This window comes from Cololabis saira, chromosome 19 (assembly GCF_033807715.1).
Source record: "Cololabis saira isolate AMF1-May2022 chromosome 19, fColSai1.1, whole genome shotgun sequence".
Taxonomy (NCBI): Eukaryota; Metazoa; Chordata; class Actinopteri; order Beloniformes; family Belonidae; genus Cololabis; species Cololabis saira.
Window position 1 is genome coordinate 1,139,718 of NC_084605.1, and position 16,060 is coordinate 1,155,777.

Genomic DNA, 16,060 nt, shown 5'->3' on the forward strand with positions numbered 1-16,060 from the left:
GGCCTGGCGGCCCCGCCAGGCCTGTACAGTGGTAGGGGAAACACTGATTATATATATATATATATATATATATATATATATATATATATATATATATATATATATAAACCAAAGAGTTCAGGTCCCCCCCACCAGAGGGGAGCCTTTCCCTTGAAACACTAGCAGATAAAAAGTCTCCCTCGTCAGACACAGATTACACCATCCAAAGAAGCCAGTTATTAGTATCATTTTAACAAAAATGTCAACAACCTTCTCGTGAACGCACAGCCAGACAGGCAACATGGAGCGGGCTTACACACACACTGCTGCAGCCGTCACACACACACACGCACGCACGCACGCACGCACACACTGCTGCAGCCGTCACATACACACACACACACGCACACACACACGCACGCACGCACGCACGCACGCACGCACGCACGCACGCACGCACGCACGCACGCACGCACGCACGCACGCACGCACGCACGCACGCACGCACGCACACACACACACACACACACACACACACACACACACTGCTGCAGCCGTCACACACACACACGCACACACACACGCACGCATGCACGCACGCACGCACGCACGCACGCACGCACGCACACACACACACACACACACACACACACACTGCTGCAGCCGTCACACACGCACGCACACACACACACACACACACACACACACACACTGCTGCAGCCGTCACATACACACACACACACACACACACACACACACACACACACACACACACTGCTGCAGCCGTCACACACACACACACACACACACACACAAACACACACACACACACACACACTGGAACCTTGTCCAATGTTGAACGTTTTGATCAGTTTTTCTTTTAGCCTTAAATATTTTCTAGGAGAACATTTGCCTTTTCTCTGCAGATCAACATGCTGCTGAACTTTATATTTTATATTTTATCTTTCCAGATCAACATGCTGCTGAACTTTATATTTTATATTTTATCTTTCCAGATCAACATGCTGCTGAACTTTATATTTTATCTTTTATCTTTCCAGATCAACATGCTGCTGAACTTTATATTTTATATTTTATCTTTCCAGATCAACATGCTGCTGAACTTTATATTTTATATTTTATATTTTATCTTTCCAGATCAACATGCTGCTGAACTTTATATTTTATCTTTTATCTTTCCAGATCAACATGCTGCTGAACTTTATATTTTATATTATATTTCCAGATCAACATGCTGCTGAACTTTATATTTTATATTATATTTCCAGATCAACATGCTGCTGAACTTTATATTTTATATTATCTTTCCAGATCAACATGCTGCTGAACTTTATATTTTATATTATATTTCCAGATCAACATGCTGCTGAACTTTATATTTTATATTATATTTCCAGATCAACATGCTGCTGAACTTTATATTTTATCTTTTATCTTTTCAGATCAACATGCTGCTGAACTTTATATTTTATATTTTATCTTTCCAGATCAACATGCTGCTGAACTTTATATTTTATCTTTTATCTTTTCAGATCAACATGCTGCTGAACTTTATATTTTATCTTTCCAGATCAACATGCTGCTGAACTTTATATTTTATATTTTATCTTTCCAGATCAACATGCTGCTGAACTTTATATTTTATATTTTATCTTTTCAGATCAACATGCTGCTGAACTTTATATTTTATCTTTTATCTTTTCAGATCAACATGCTGCTGAACTTTATATTTTATTTTATATTTCCAGATCAACATGCTGCTGAACTTTATATTTTATATTTTATCTTTCCAGATCAACATGCTGCTGAACTTTATATTTTATCTTTTATATTTTCCAGATCAACATGCTGCTGAACTTTATATTTTATATTTTATCTTTCCAGATCAACATGCTGCTGAACTTTATATTTTATCTTTTATATTTTTCAGATCAACATGCTGCTGAACTTTATATTTTATCTTTTATATTTTTCAGATCAACATGCTGCTGAACTTTATATTTTATCTTTTATATTTTTCAGATCAACATGCTGCTGAACTTTATATTTTATCTTTTATCTTTTCAGATCAACATGCTGCTGAACTTTATATTTTATCTTTTATATTTTTCAGATCAACATGCTGCTGAACTTTATATTTTATCTTTCCAGATCAACATGCTGCTGAACTTTATATTTTATATTATATTTCCAGATCAACATGCTGCTGAACTTTATATTTTATATTTTATCTTTCCAGATCAACATGCTCCTGAACTTTATATTTTATATTTTATATTTTCAGATCAACATGCTGCTGAACTTTATATTTTATATTTTATCTTTTCAGATCAACATGCTGCTGAACTTTATATTTTATTTTTTATATTTTCAGATCAACATGCTGCTGAACTTTATATTTTATATTTTATATTTTTCAGATCAACATGCTGCTGAACTTTATATTTTATATTTTATCTTTCCAGATCAACATGCTGCTGAACTTTATATTTTATCTTTTATCTTTTCAGATCAACATGCTGCTGAACTTTATATTTTATCTTTTATCTTTCCAGATCAACATGCTGCTGAACTTTATATTTTATATTATATTTCCAGATCAACATGCTGCTGAACTTTAAGGACGAGAAACAGGAGAGTCCGTGTCCTGAATCCATCCGGGAGCAGCTGCTGGATTTTCACGAGGATCTGATGAGACACTGTGGTGAGTTTATTATTATTAATATTATTATCATCATCATTATCATTATCATTATTATTATTATTATTATTATTATTACTATAATAATAATAATAATAATAATAATAATAATAATAATAATAATAATAATAATAATAATAATAATTATTATTATTATTATTATTATTATTATTATACGCTGAATTAACCTCTAATAAACTCAGATAAACTCAGATAAAGTCAGATAACCTCTGATTGGCCAGTAGGATATTTATTTACCTCTGATAGTTCAGTCTGACACTAGTTTAGTTCAGGAGTCGTCAACCCAAACTGTTTTAGATCCATATTGGACCAAAAACACAAAAAACAAATATGTCTGGAGCTGCAAAAAATGAAAAGTCTTGTATCAGAATTAGAATGAAGACAAATGGCGAAAGTTGAAATGTCGAGAAAAAAGTCAAAATGTCGAGAAAAAAAGTCGGAATGTTGAGAAAAAAGTCGAAATTTCGAGAAAAAAGTGAAGGTTGATATTAAACATGAAAGGAAAAAAGAAGAAAAATAGAGAAAAAAGGGAAAAAAAGAGAAAAAAATGAAAAAAAGAATAAAAGGAAAAAAAGAAAAAAAATAAGAAAAAAAAGGGTGTCCAACCAGTCAGAGCCACGATTGGTTCCTGTGTTCCTGCAAAGAGCCACATCAACTACCCATGATCCTTCACTCCATCAACTACCCATGATCCCTCACTCCATCAACTACCCACGATCCCTCACTCCATCAACTACCCATGATCCCTCACTCCATCAACTACCCACGATCCCTCACTCCATCAACTACCCATGATCCCTCACTCCATCAACTACCCACGATCCCTCACTCCATCAACTACCCATGATCCCTCACTCCATCAACTACCCATGATCCCTCACTCCATCAACTACCCATGATCCCTCACTCCATCAACTACCCACGATCCCTCACTCCATCAACTACCCACGATCCCTCACTCCATCAACTACCCATGATCCTTCACTCCATCAACTACCCATGATCCCTCACTCCATCAACTACCCATGATCCCTCACTCCCTGCTCTCTCTGAGACATTAAAATACCATTAGAAAACGGAAAATTATACTTCAACATTAATCTCGACATTTCGACTTTTTTCTCCACATTTCGACTTTTTTCTCAATATTTTGACTTTTTTCTTGAAATTTCGACTTTTCTCGACATTTCGACTTTTTTCTCAATATTTTGACTTTTTTCTTGAAATTTCGACTTTTCTCGACATTTCGACTTTTTTCTCAAAATTTTGACTTTTTTCTCAATATTTTGACTTTTTTCTCAACGTTTTCGACTTTTTTCTCGACATTTCGACTTTTTTCTCAATATTTTGACTTTTTTCTTGAAATTTCGACTTTTCTCGACATTTCGACTTTTTTCTCAAAATTTTGACTTTTTTCTCAATATTTTGACTTTTTTCTCAACGTTTTCGACTTTTTTCTCGACATTTCGACTTTTTTCTCTCTCTGACAAATAAAAATACCATTAGAAAACGGAAAGGTGAAATCCTGCAACCTGATTGGTTGTTAACTGTGCTATAATGATCTGATTGGTTGTTAACTGTGGTATAATGATCTGATTGGTTGTTAACTGTGGTACAGATTTATGACGGTTACAGCAGGTAGCAAAAAGTAGCTGGTGTTAAAGTTTATTTTTTATTTTCGTTAACAATTAATGAGGCATGTTGAGGGTAAACGTTGATCTCCGGGGAGGAGCTAATGTTAGCGGGGAGGAGCTAACGTTAGCGGGGAGGAGCTAACGATGGATGGATGGATGGATGGATGGAGGAGTTCCTGTCTCCGAACAAAAAGACGAGCTAAAGACGACATGCGGAGCTACAATTAAAGATTAATTAAAAACTACCGTATTGGTCTGAATATAAGACGGTGTTTTTTACATTGAAATCAGACTGAAAAAGTGGGTCCTCTTACACTCGGGGTCTAGACGTTATACCCATTTACACCGCTAGATGGAGCCAGATATCTTTAAATGCTGAACTAAACTCCCCAGGACAAAGGAACCCCTGTCACGAAGAAGAAAAATAAAAAATAGTATAAGTAAGAAAAGAAGAAAATAAGAGAAGAGATAACAGAAAAAGGAGAAACGTAGTGACAATCTGGAGAAAAGAGGGTGAAGATCGGCAGGTGAACCGGCAGCTGAGGAGAAGTTATGATGCAAACTTCAACATGATGGTTTCATGAGGCAAAATAAGAGGCTTTTTCTCTTGAATATATTGTTATAATCATTTGTTTCAGATTTACTGTAATTATTTTCTGTATACAAATTAAATTTGGTGTTCAAAAAAATATTTTTTCAAACTTGAGTCTTGAAAAAGAGGGGGTTGTTTTATAATCAGGGTCGTCTTATATTCGGTATACGGTATATATTTATTTCTTTATTTCCAGGAATAGAACTGGACGAGGAATGCGGCACTAACCTCGTTAATATATATATATATATATATATATATATATATATATATATATATATATATATATATATATATATATATATATATATATATATATATATTTATGTATTTATATATTTATTCAGGAATAGAAGTGGACGAGGAACGCAGCTCTAATCTTGATGATATTTATTTATACTTATTTATATTTCTTTATTTCCAGGAATAGAACTGGACGAGGAATGCGGCACTAACCTCGTTAATATATATATATATATATATATATATATATTTATATATTTATTCAGGAATTGAAGTGGACGAGGAACGCAGCTCTAATCTTGATGATATTTATTTATATTTATTTATTTATTTATATTTATTTATTTCCAGGAATAGAACTAGACCAGGATATTTTTATTCATTTATATTTATTTATTTCCAGGAATAGAACTAGACGAGGATATATTTATTTATATTTATATATTTATTTATTTCCAGGAATAGAACTAGACGAGGATATATTTATTTATATTTATGTATTTATTTCCAGGAATAGAACTGGACGAGGATATTTTTATTTATATTTATGTATTTATTTCCAGGAATAGAACTAGACGAGGATATATTTATTTATATTTATGTATTTATTTCCAGGAATAGAACTGGACGAGGATATATTTATTTATATTTATGTATTTATTTCCAGGAATAGAACTGGACGAGGATATTTTTATTTATATTTATGTATTTATTTCCAGGAATAGAACTAGACGAGGATATATTTATTTATATTTATATATTTATTTATGTATTTATTTCCAGGAATAGAACTGGACGAGGATATTTTTATTTATATTTATGTATTTATTTCCAGGAATAGAACTAGACGAGGATATATTTATTTATATTTATATATTTATTTATGTATTTATTTCCAGGAATAGAACTAGACGAGGATATTTTTATTTATATTTATATATGTATTTATTTCCAGGAATAGAACTAGACGAGGATATATTTATTTATATTTATATATTTATTTGTTTTCAGGAATAGAACTAGACGAGGAACTCTCTGGTCTGGACGACGACTTCACCATCCGGGGACGACTGATGTCTCTGGTGGAGAAAGTTTCTAATCTGAAGAAAAAAATCAACGTGGAGACGGAGAAACAAGACCGGAAACCCAGTAAGATTCAAACTTTATTAACCTTTATTCATTAAAAACAAGACCGGAAACCCAGTAAGATTTAAACTTTATTCATTTATTCATTAAAAACAAGACAGGAAACCCAGTAAGATTCAAACTTTATTAACCTTTATTCATTAAAAACAAGACAGGAAACCCAGTAAGATTCAAACTTTATTACTCTTTATTTTACACACGGACAGGAAACCCAGTAAGAAACAGTTTTAATTTAAATAAACTTTATTCTTTATTTCATTCATTAAAAACAAGACCGGAAACCCAGTAAGATTCAAACTTTATTAACCTTTATTCATTAAAAACAAGACCGGAAACCCAGTAAGATTTAAACTTTATTAACCTTTATTCATTAAAAACAAGACCGGAAACCCAGTAAGATTTAAACTTTATTAACCTTTATTCATTAAAAACAAGACCGGAAACCCAGTAAGATTTAAACTTTATTAACCTTTATTATACTGACGGACACGAAACCCAGTAAGATTCAAACTTTATTAACCTTTATTCATTAAAAACAAGACAGGAAACCCAGTAAGATTTAAACTTTATTAACCTTTATTACACAGACAGACAGGAAACCCAGTAAGATTTAAACTTTATTAACCTTTATTATACACACGGACACGAAACCCAGTAAGAAACAGTTTTAATTTAAATAAACTTTATTCTTTATTTCATTCATTAAAAACAAGACAGGAAACCCAGTAAGAAACTTTATTAATTCATTCATTAAAAGAAAAGCAGGACAGTTCAAAATAATATATTTCTCTTTTTTCACATTTTTTTATTTTCTTATGATCTAATTTCCACATAATGATCAGAATTCTGTTTCCACTAATTCAACATTTCAACAGTTTAAACTGAAGGAATCGTGGATTTGAAGGACAAATATATTGATTTCTAAGGAAGAAAATCAGAAGAAAAATATTTGAGAGGAAGATTTTTTTATTGTGACTTCGAGAAAAAAGTTGAAATTTTGTGAATAAATTTGAAATTTCGCCTTTTTTCTGACTTTTTTCACGAAATTTTTACTTTTTTCTCGAAGTGCAAAATAAAAAAATCTTCCTCCTCTGAAATAATATTTTTATTTTTCTCCTGCCCTGAGTTGGAGTACGCTGCAGCAGCTGATTATTGATTTATTGATCTCTGATTGCAGCTACGCTGCAGCAGCTGATTGATGTATTGATGTATTGATTCCAACTACGCTGCAGCAGCTGATTGATGTATTGATGTATTGATTCCAACTACGCTGCAGCAGCTGATTGATGTATTGATGTATTGATTTCCAGCCACCCTGCAGCAGCTGGTCTGATGTATTGATCTGTTATTGGTTACAGCTACCCTGCAGCAGCTGGTTTCAGACACCATGGTCCGCTGGGCCCAGGAGTCGGTGATCGAGGACCCGGAGCTGGTCCGGAACATGTTTGTCCTTCTGCACCGGCAGTACGACGGGATCGGGGGGCAGGTGGGTGTTTTACCCCTGGGGGGGGCAGGTGGGTGTTTTACCCCTGGGGGGGGCAGGAGGGGGAGAGGAGGGGGTAATTACCCCTGGGGGGGGCAGGTAGAATTTACTACCCCGGGGGGGGTAGGTCTGTTTACCCCCTCTGGAGGAAAAGTAGAAACTTTGAGAAAAAAGTTGACATTTTGACAAAAAGTCGAGAAAAAAGTTGAAATTTTGATGAAAAAGTTGAAATTTTGAGAAAAAAAGTAAAAATTTTGACTTTTTTTCTCGACTTTTTCTCGACATTTCGACTTTTTTCTTGACATTTCGACTTTTTTCTCAAAATTTTTCTCAAAATTTTTACTTTTTTCCCAACTTTTTTCTCAAAATTTTGACTTTTTTCTCGACATTTCGAATTTTTTCTCAAAATTTTGACTTTTTTCTGGACATTTCAACTTTTTTCTGGAAGTGCATAATGAATAAATAAATCTTCCCCCAGTTCTAACTAATATAGAAACTAATAATTAATAACTAATATAGAAACTAATAATTAATAACTAATATAGAAACTAATCATTAATAACTAATATAGAAACTAATAATTAATAACTAATATAGAAACTAATAATTAATAACTAATATATAAACTAATAATTAATAACTAATATAGAAACTAATAATTGATAACTAATATAGAAACTAATAATTAATAACTAATATAGAAACTAATAATTAATAACTAATATAGAAACATGCAGCATGTGTTTCTTCATGTTTTGCGGCTCCAGACATATTAGTTTTTAGTGTTTTTGGTCCAATATGGATTTAAAACATGTCGGGTTGGAGAGGCCTGGTCTAAACATTGATTGATTGGATGTGTTTCTACTTTCTGTTTTAATCTCTTTTTAAACATTGATTGATTGATTGATTGATTGATTGATTGATTGGATGTGTTTCTACCTGTTGCAGGTGCGAGTGTTTTATATCTTTTTAAACATGAATTGATTGATTGATTGATTGATTGGTTGATTGGTTGATTGATTGATTGATTGATTGATTGATTGATTGATTGGTTGATTGGTTGGTTGATTGGTTGATTGGTTGATTGGTTGATTGGTTGATTGGTTGATTGATTGATTGATTGATTGATTGATTTTCTACCTGTTACAGGTGCGAGCTCTCCCTAAAACCTACACCATCAACTCCGTCTCCATCGAGGACACGATCAGCCTGCTGGCGGCGCTGGGACAGATCCGGTCTCTGCTCAGCGTCAGGATGGGAGGAGAAGAAGAGAAGCTGATGATCCGGGGACTCAGGTACGGAAATAAAAACTAAAAATAACTGATGATCCGGGGACTCAGGTAAAAAAATAACTCCTGATCCGGGGACTCAGGTGAGAAAATAAAAATAACTCATGATCCGGGGACTCAGGTGAGAAAATAAAAATAACTCATGATCCGGGGACTCAGGTGAGGAATTAACTCATGATCCGAGAAATTAACTCATGATCCGGTCGCTGCTCAGCGTCAGGATGGGATGAGAAGAATAAAAACTCATGATCCGAGGACTGAAATGTCGAGAAAAAAGTCGAAAAGTGGAGAAAAAAGTCAGAATTTTGATGAAAAAGTCAAAATTTTGAGAAAAAAGCTGAGATTTTGATAAAAAGTCGAGAAAAAAGTTGAAATGTTGAGAAAAAAGTTGAAATTTTGAGAAAAAAGTTGAAATTTTGAGAAAAAGTTTAAATGTCAAGATTATTGTTGAAATACAATTTCAATAAAGTCGAAAAAACTCGTCTTTTTTCTCAACATTTATTAACATTACTCGAACTTGAATGTACAATTCACACAGAAAAAAGAAATCAAGTATCAAAACAACCCTGAACTCTTCCTCAGTGACATCATGAATATTTTAACTCCGTTTTTCCTCAGTGACATCATGAATATTTTTCCTCCATTTTTCCTCAGTGACATCATGAATATTTTCCCTCCATTATTCCTCAGTGACATCATGAATATTTTCCCTCCGTTTTTCCTCAGTGACATCATGAATATTCCCCTCCATTTTTCTTCAGTGACATCATGAATATTTTCCCTCCATTATTCCTCAGTGACATCATGAATATTTTCCCTCCGTTTTTCCTCAGTGACATCATGAATATTTCCTTCCGTTTTTCCTCAGTGACATCATGAATATTTTCCCTCCATTTTTCCTCAGTGACATCATGAATATTTTCCCTCCGTTTTTCCTCAGTGACACCATGAATATTTTCCCTCCATTTTTCCTCAGTGACATCATGAATATTTTCCCTCCGTTTTTCCTCAGTGACATCATGAATGTTCCCTCCATTTTTCCTCAGTGACATCATGAATATTTTCCCTCCGTTTTTCTGCATTGACATCATGAATATTTTCCCTCCATTTTTCTGCAGTGACATCATGAATATTTTCCCTCCGTTTTTCCTCAGTGACATCATGAATATTTTCCCTCCATTTTTCTGCAGTGACATCATGAATATTTTCCCTCCGTTTTTCCTGTGACATCATGAATATTTTCCCTCCGTTTTTCCTCAGTGACATCATGAATATTTTTCCTCCGTTTTTCCTCAGTGACATCATGAATATTTCCCTCCGTTTTTCCTCAGTGACATCATGAATATTTTCCCTCCATTTTTCCTCAGTGACATCATGAATATTTTCCCTCCATTTTTCTGCAGTGACATCATGAATATTTTCCCTCCATTTTTCCTCAGTGACATCATGAATATTTTCCCTCCGTTTTTCCTCAGTGACACCATGAATATTTTCCTCCATTTTTCCGCAGTGACATCATGAATATTTTCCCTCCATTTTTCTGCAGTGACATCATGAATATTTTCCTCCATTTTTCCTCAGTGACATCATGAATATTTTCCCTCCGTTTTTCCTCAGTGACACCATGAATATTTTCCTCCATTTTTCCGCAGTGACATCATGAATATTTTCCCTCCATTTTTCTGCAGTGACATCATGAATATTTTCCTCCATTTTTGCTCAGTGACATCATGAATATTTTCCCTCCATTTTTCCTCACTGACATCATGAATATTTTCCCTCCGTTTTTCCTCAGTGACGTCATGAATATTTTCCCTCCATTTTTCCTCAGTGACATCATGAATATTTTCCCTCCATTTTTCCTCAGTGACATCATGAATATTTTCCTCCATTTTTCCTCAGTGACATCATGAATATTTCCCTCCATTTTTCCTCAGTGACATCATGAATATTTTCCCTCCGTTTTTCTGCAGTGACATCGTGAATATTTTCCATCCATTTTTCCTCAGTGACATCATGAATATTTTCCCTCCGTTTTTCCGCAGTGACATCATGAATATTTTCCCTCCGTTTTTCCGCAGTGACATCATGAACAACAAGGTTTTCTACCAGCATCCCAACCTCATGAGAGCTCTGGGGATGCACGAGACGGTGATGGAGGTGATGGTGAACGTGCTGAGTGGAGGAGACTCCAAGGTAGAGCTGTCCGTCCGTCCGTCCGCCCGTCCGTCTGTCTGTCTGTCTGTCTGTCTGTAAAATAAAAGGCTTTTGTAGGTTATATACGGATTAATTACTAGAAACATCGTAGAAAACTTGTAGAAAACATTGTAGAAACATCGTAGAAACATCGTAGAAACATCATTGAAAATATCGTAGAAAACATTGTAGAAACACCGTAGAAACATTGTATAAAACATCGTAGAAACATCGTAGAAAAAACATCGTAGAAACATCATAGAAACATTGTAGAAAACATCGTAGAAACACCGTAGAAACATGGTAGAAACACCGTAGAAACATCGTAGAAACATCGTAGAAACACCGTAGAAACATCGTAGAAACACCGTAGAAACATCGTAGAAACATCGTAGAAACACCGTAGAAACATCGTAGAAACATCGTAGAAACATCGTAGAAACATCGTAGAAACACCGTAGAAACATCGTAGAAACATCGTAGAAACATCGTAGAAAACATCGTAGAAACACTGTAGAAACATCGTAGAAACATCGTAGAAACATCGTAGAAACACCGTAGAAACATCGTAGAAACATCGTAGAAACATCGTAGAAACATCGTAGAAACACTGTAGAAACATCGTAGAAACATCGTAGAAACATCGTAGAAACACCGTAGAAACATCGTAGAAACATCGTAGAAACATCGTAGAAACATCGTAGAAACATCATAGAAACACTGTAGAAACATCGTAGAAACATCGTAGAAACATCGTAGAAACACAGTAGAAACACCGTAGAAACATCGTAGAAACACCGTAGAAACATCGTAGAAACATCGTAGAAACATCGTAGAAATATCGTAGAAACATCGTAGCTATGTGTCTGTCTGTCTGGGTTTAGGGTTAGAAATAATTTGTAATGATTTTATTATCAGATTTTTTTCCCTTTTAACGATGGAGACGTAGAAATAAAGACTGAGAACCCAATCTAACCGTGTTTGTTTACGTGTTTGTTGACGTGTTTGTTTGTTTGTTTGCAGGAGATCACGTTTCCAAAGATGGTTCTGAACTGCTGCCGTTTCCTCTGCTACTTCTGCAGAATCAGCCGTCAGAACCAGCAGGCCATGTTTGATCACCTGAGCTTCCTGCTGGAGAACAGCAGCGTGGGCCTGGGTGAGAGGGTGAATGGATGAATGAATGAATCACCTGAGCTTCCTGCTGGAGAACAGCAGCGTGGGCCTGGGTGAGAGGGTGAATGGATGAATGAATGAATCACCTGAGCTTCCTGCTGGAGAACAGCAGCGTGGGCCTGGGTGAGAGGGTGAATGGATGAATGAATGAATCACCTGAGCTTCCTGCTGGAGAACAGCAGCGTGGGCCTGGGTGAGAGGGTGAATGGATGAATGAATGAATCACCTGAGCTTCCTGCTGGAGAACAGCAGCGTGGGCCTGGGTGAGAGGGTGAATGGATGAATGAATGAATCACCTGAGCTTCCTGCTGGAGAACAGCAGCGTGGGCCTGGGTGAGAGGGTGAATGGATGAATGTTTGATCACCTGAGCTTCCTGCTGGAGAACAGCAGCGTGGGCCTGGGTGAGAGGGTGAATGGATGAATGTTTGATCACCTGAGCTTCCTGCTGGAGAACAGCAGCGTGGGCCTGGGTGAGAGGGTGAATGGATGAATGTTTGATCACCTGAGCTTCCTGCTGGAGAACAGCAGCGTGGGCCTGAGTGAGAGGGTGAATGGATGAATGTTTGATCACCTGAGCTTCCTGCTGGAGAACAGCAGCGTGGGCCTGAGTGAGAGGGTGAATGGATGAATGAATGAATCACCTGAGCTTCCTGCTGGAGAACAGCAGCGTGGGCCTGAGTGAGAGGGTGAATGGATGAATGAATGAATCACCTGAGCTTCCTGCTGGAGAACAGCAGCGTGGGCCTGGGTGAGAGGGTGAATGAATGAATGTTTGATCACCTGAGCTTCCTGCTGGAGAACAGCAGCGTGGGCCTGGGTGAGAGGGTGAATGGATGAATGAATGAATCACCTGAGCTTCCTGCTGGAGAACAGCAGCGTGGGCCTGGGTGAGAGGGTGAATGGATGAATGAATGAATCACCTGAGCTTCCTGCTGGAGAACAGCAGCGTGGGCCTGGGTGAGAGGGTGAATGAGTGAATGAATGAATCACCTGAGCTTCCTGCTGGAGAACAGCCGCGTGGGCCTGGGTGAGAGGGTGAATGGATGAATGGATGAATGAATGAATCACCTGAGCTTCCTGTTGGAGAACAGCAGCGTGGGCCTGGGTGAGAGGGTGAATGGATGAATGAATGTTTGATCACCTGAGCTTCCTGCTGGAGAACAGCAGCGTGGGCCTGGGTGAGAGGGTGAATGGATGAATTAATTAATTAATTATTTAATGGATGATGGATGAATGAATGTTTGATACAGTAACATTGCTGTATTGATGTGATTTACCACACACACACACACACACACACACACACACACACACACACACACACACACACACACACACACACACACACACACACACACACACACAAAACCTCCAGAATGATCCTACATGGTCAGGATTATAGAATATTAGAGGGTAAAACATGGTTAAAATTAATTTTCACACATTTAACAATTATGTATTTAAAGTATATTTACACAAATGTGTGTATCATGCCTTTAAACTACTATGTGCACTCTTATTTTAGTATTAACAACCTCCATTTCTGTAAAAAAAATAATATTAGCTAAGAACTACATTTCCATAGAGTCATGCTATACAGCTTTATGCTAATCAGCGCCATATTTGTAGTCACATTAGTCACAACGGAATCACAACTGACTACAGAAACTAACAGCAGACAACTGACACAGCACACGCGTTGCTAAGCAACCATAAAACGCTCCGTGACCACGCCCCCTTCCATACAGTCCTGAAGGGTGCGAGGTCCGTAATTGTGTCCTCCACAAAACTTTATTTAACGTCCTGTAACGGACATTGATGTGTTCACAGTGATTCAATATAAGTTGTAAATGTACCTGTGTACGGTTTATTTTAATATTTACCGTTCGGGGCACTCGTCACGTGATCGGGATCTCCGCTCGTCACTCTGACGTAGAGGGGACGCTCAGGCAATTCCCCAACCTGATCGATCAGGTTGAAAATGTTACAGTTTCACATTATTCTGACAAGATCTGAAAAAACTTTGCAAACAACGAGCAAGCGAGTGATTATGTACATTCACTGAGTGAATATTATGAAAGTAAAATATATATTTCTCGCTAGAAATGTAATCAAAACGCATTTTTATGCAGAAACTAACTCAAAATATTGATTTTTTTTTCACAAAAAAAAAGAGAAATGTCCGCCATGTTTTTTGGTGTCACGGCCAGAATCTTGAAAGTCACGTGACTTGGACGCAAAACGAATAGGCAGAAAAAATGTAACAATGTAACAATTCAAGGGCTATTATTGTAACCCCTCTACGTTTTTGCACTTTGGACACGTAGGCAGGTTTTTATGTGAGACTGGGTTGGATATTTTAGGGGTTTTATCCTGATCTTCCTCTCTCTTCTCCAGCGTCTCCGTCCATGAGAGGATCCACCCCCCTAGACGTCGCTGCAGCTTCAGTCATGGATAACAACGAGCTGGCCCTGGCCCTGAGGGAACCGGACCTGGAGAAGGTGGTACCTGCTTTTACCTGCTGCTTTTACCTGCTTTTACCTGCTTTTAACTGCTTTTACCTGGTTCTGACCTTTACCTCTGACAGGAATCAGCAGGAGAGACCACGTCTCTCCAGTGTTAGCGTCGCTCCATTGGCTACCTGTAAAATTCAGAATCCAATTTAAAATTTTATTACTTGCATATAAAGCCCAAAACGGCTTAGCTCCGCATTATTTTCAAGACCTGATAGTGCCTTATGTTCCTGGCAGAGCTCTCCGTTCTCAGAGTGCAGGTTTACTCGTAGTTCTTAGAGTATCCAAAGGCCCCCCCCCTCTCTGGTCATCCCGCTGCTGCTTACACGTGTCTGGTCCAGGACCTGGTTCTGGTTCTAATCTTGTGTATTGATTATTGATCAGGTGGTCCAGTACCTGGTTTTAACTGCTTTTAACTGGTTCTAACGTGGTCCTGTATTGATTATTGATCAGGTGGTCCAGTACCTGGTTCTGGGTCTAACGTGGTCCTGTATTGATTATTGATCAGGTGGTGCAGTACCTGGTTTTAACTGCTTTTAACTGGTTCTAACGGTGTCCTGTATTGATTATTGATCAGGTGGTGCAGTACCTGGTTTTAACTGCTTTTAACTGGTTCTAACGTGGTCCTGTATTGATTATTGATCAGGTGGTGCAGTACCTGGCCGGCTGCGGCCTGCAGAGCTGCGTCATGCTGGTCCATAAAGGATACCCGGACATCGGCTGGAACCCGGTGGAGGGAGAACGATACCTGGACTTCCTGCGCTTCGCCGTCTTCTGCAACGGTGAGAACTAACAAAAACTAAAACATTCACACTGCAAAAACTCAAAATCTTAAGAATATTTGTCTCATTTTTAGTCAAATATAAATCTCATTACATTATAAGACAACCCTGATTATAAGACGACCCGGATAATTAGACGTACCGGCACTGCAAAAACTCAAAATCTTAACAAGAATATTGCTCTTATTTCTAGTTAAAATGTCTCATTTTTAGTCAAAAAAATCTCATTACACTTAAAACAAGACTCATCACTGGAAAAAACAACAATTTTCACCTGTTTCAAGTA

The 16,060-nt window shown here is 36.9% G+C and overlaps 1 protein-coding gene across 1 annotated transcript in view; it reads left to right on the forward strand.

Annotated features, from left to right (window-relative positions):
• Window positions 1-16,060, forward strand: part of ryr2a (ryanodine receptor 2a (cardiac)) — a 267,704-nt gene that overhangs the window by 125,501 nt on the left and 126,143 nt on the right. The window contains 8 exon segments of the mRNA XM_061709313.1: window positions 2,599-2,704; window positions 6,203-6,340; window positions 7,696-7,823; window positions 8,970-9,115; window positions 11,191-11,305; window positions 12,329-12,461; window positions 14,877-14,980; window positions 15,639-15,774. Of these exon segments, the coding sequence (XP_061565297.1) occupies window positions 2,599-2,704; window positions 6,203-6,340; window positions 7,696-7,823; window positions 8,970-9,115; window positions 11,191-11,305; window positions 12,329-12,461; window positions 14,877-14,980; window positions 15,639-15,774 (1,006 nt within the window).